Here is a 2241-nt window from a genome sequence, read left to right on the forward strand (position 1 = left end):
GCCAGATGGACCGGTACCGAGAGCAGTACTCCCGCAGCCTGGCCGGTCAGTACCAGAACCTTTGATCAGAGTTTCTACACGTCTCAAGTTCTGGATAATCCTGCTTTGTTCAGATCATTTTAGCTTCTATTAGCTAACTTTAGCCTCTCTTTAGCTAATTTTAGCTTCTATTAGCTAACTTTACCCTCTCTTTAGCTAATTTTAGCTTCTATTAGCTAACTTTACCCTCTCTTTAGCTAATTTTAGCTTCTATTAGCTAACTTTACCCTCTCCAGCTAATTTTAGTTTCTATTAGCTAACTTTAGCCTCTCTTTAGCTAATTTTAGCTTCTATTAGCTAACTTTAGCCTCTCTTTAGATAATTTTAGTTTCTATTAGCTAACTTTAGCTTCTCTTCAGCTAATTTTAGCTTCTATTAGCTAACTTTAGCCTCTCTTTAGATAATTTCTGTTAGCTAACTTTARCTTCTCTATAGCTAATTTTAGTTTCTATTAGCTAACTCTAGCTTCTCTTCAGCTAATTTTTAAGTTTCTATTAGCTAACTTTAGCCTCTCTTTAGCTAATTTTAGCTATGTTTTACTCATTTTGGCTTAACTTTAATAACTTTATGCTTCTCTTTAACTGATTTTTGTTTATTTTAAGCTAATGTTAACAACATTTTGCTCATTTTAGCTTTGCTTTAGTAAATTTTAGGTTCTCTTTAGTGAATTATATATATTCTTTGGCAAATTTTAAGTTCTTGTTAGCTAACAATAACTATGGTTTTACTCATCATAGCTTCTCTTTAGCTAACGTTAGCTATGATTTTACTAATTTTGGCATAACTTTAGTAAATTTAAGCTTCTCTTTAGCTGGTTTTTGTTTATTTTAAGCTAATGTTAACAATTGTTTGCCAGTTTTAGCTTTGCTTTAGTAAACTTTAGCCTCTGTTTTCCTACTTGTTGCTAATGTTCTTGTAGCATGTGTTGTGTTTGAGGTGCACTTCCTGTCCCTGAGCCAGGCAGCAGGTGTTGTGGAGTTAATGAGGTGGTGGTGTGAACAGTTTGATTGACAGCCCCCCCCCCCCCCCACAGCTCTGGAGCAGCAGTGTGATGAACACAGGAAACGAGCCAAGGAGCTGAAGAGTAAATCTCAGCACCTGAACAACGTCCTGATGACCCTGACCCCGGTGACTCCGCCCCCGCCGCCCAAACGCCCCCGCCTGACGCGTGCCGTCTCTGGCCCAGCCGCGGTGGGCGCGGCGCCGGCCCAGATCACGCTGCCCCTCGGCCAGCTGGGCGGGCTGCAGCTGGGGAAGGTGCTGACGGTGGCGGGGGCGCAGGGGGGCGGGTACACCCTCCTGGCCTCGCCTCTGTCCGGCGCCGAGCTGGCGGCCGACGGCGCCAACCTGACGCTGCTGGAGGGGGCGGAGGCAGCGGCTGGGGGGTCCGGYGGCTCCGGGGCCTTCGTTAAGGTGGTCGGACCTCAGTTCCAGCTGGTGACGCTGCCGCTGGCTGCCGCTCAGAGCCCCGCCCTCCAGCAGCAGGTCAGCACCGTCACCGTGGTGGACGCCATGGCAACGGCAGCGGAGGAGTCCCAGGAGGCGGGGCCAACTGACTGTGATGATGAAGGTCAGCCAGGGCAGGAGGCAGAGGAGGAGCAGTGACGGACAGCTGAGGTGACCTCTGGCCCCGCCCCCTCGCCTCACAGGAAGCTTTCAGACAAACTTTTGACTCAAAATAAAAACCTGTTTTTTTTTGTTTTTTTTTTTTGATTCTGTGAAGAATAAAGAAAAACAAACCGACCTGATCGGCTGGTCAGTGTGTTTATCTGAGTCAGCAAAATATCTGCTGAGTCACTGAGTTTATCATGAATCCTTCAGACAAACATCAGAGGATGTTTGATTCCAGATGGAGCTGAGCTGAAACTCACAGTGGTAGTAGCTGAGAGTCATCTCCACGCTCACTGAGTTCTGTGCAAAAGTTCTGATGCAGCCCTGAGTTTCCCTCCGGCTCCTTTATAAAAGTCTTCGGCTGTTTTCCTCTGTTTCAGTCCAAGACCTGATTATTATTATTATTATTATTATTATTATTATCATTATTATTATTATTATTAACAGTATTGTTGTTGTTGTTGTTGTTGTTGTTGTTGTTGTTGTTGTTGTTGTTGTTAATAATAATAATAATAAGAAGAATCTGACTAATGATTTAATTAAACCTGATTAAAAAACAAAAGAGATGATCTTTAATTTATAATTAAAAAA

General features: G+C 43.8%; 1 protein-coding gene across 1 annotated transcript in view; it reads left to right on the forward strand.

Moving 5' to 3' along the window:
* The window catches only part of gmeb2 (glucocorticoid modulatory element binding protein 2), a gene marked incomplete in the record, with an annotated part of 5250 nt that extends 3468 nt beyond the window's left edge, over positions 1–1782 (forward strand). The window contains 2 exon segments of the mRNA XM_014024771.1: positions 1–45; positions 1073–1782. Coding sequence (XP_013880225.1) covers positions 1–45; positions 1073–1644 — 617 coding nt within the window.
* Positions 1783–2241: the final 459 nt, after the last annotated feature.

This window comes from Austrofundulus limnaeus, unplaced genomic scaffold (genome assembly GCF_001266775.1).
Source record: "Austrofundulus limnaeus strain Quisiro unplaced genomic scaffold, Austrofundulus_limnaeus-1.0 Scaffold438, whole genome shotgun sequence".
NCBI classification, from domain to species: Eukaryota; Metazoa; Chordata; class Actinopteri; order Cyprinodontiformes; family Rivulidae; genus Austrofundulus; species Austrofundulus limnaeus.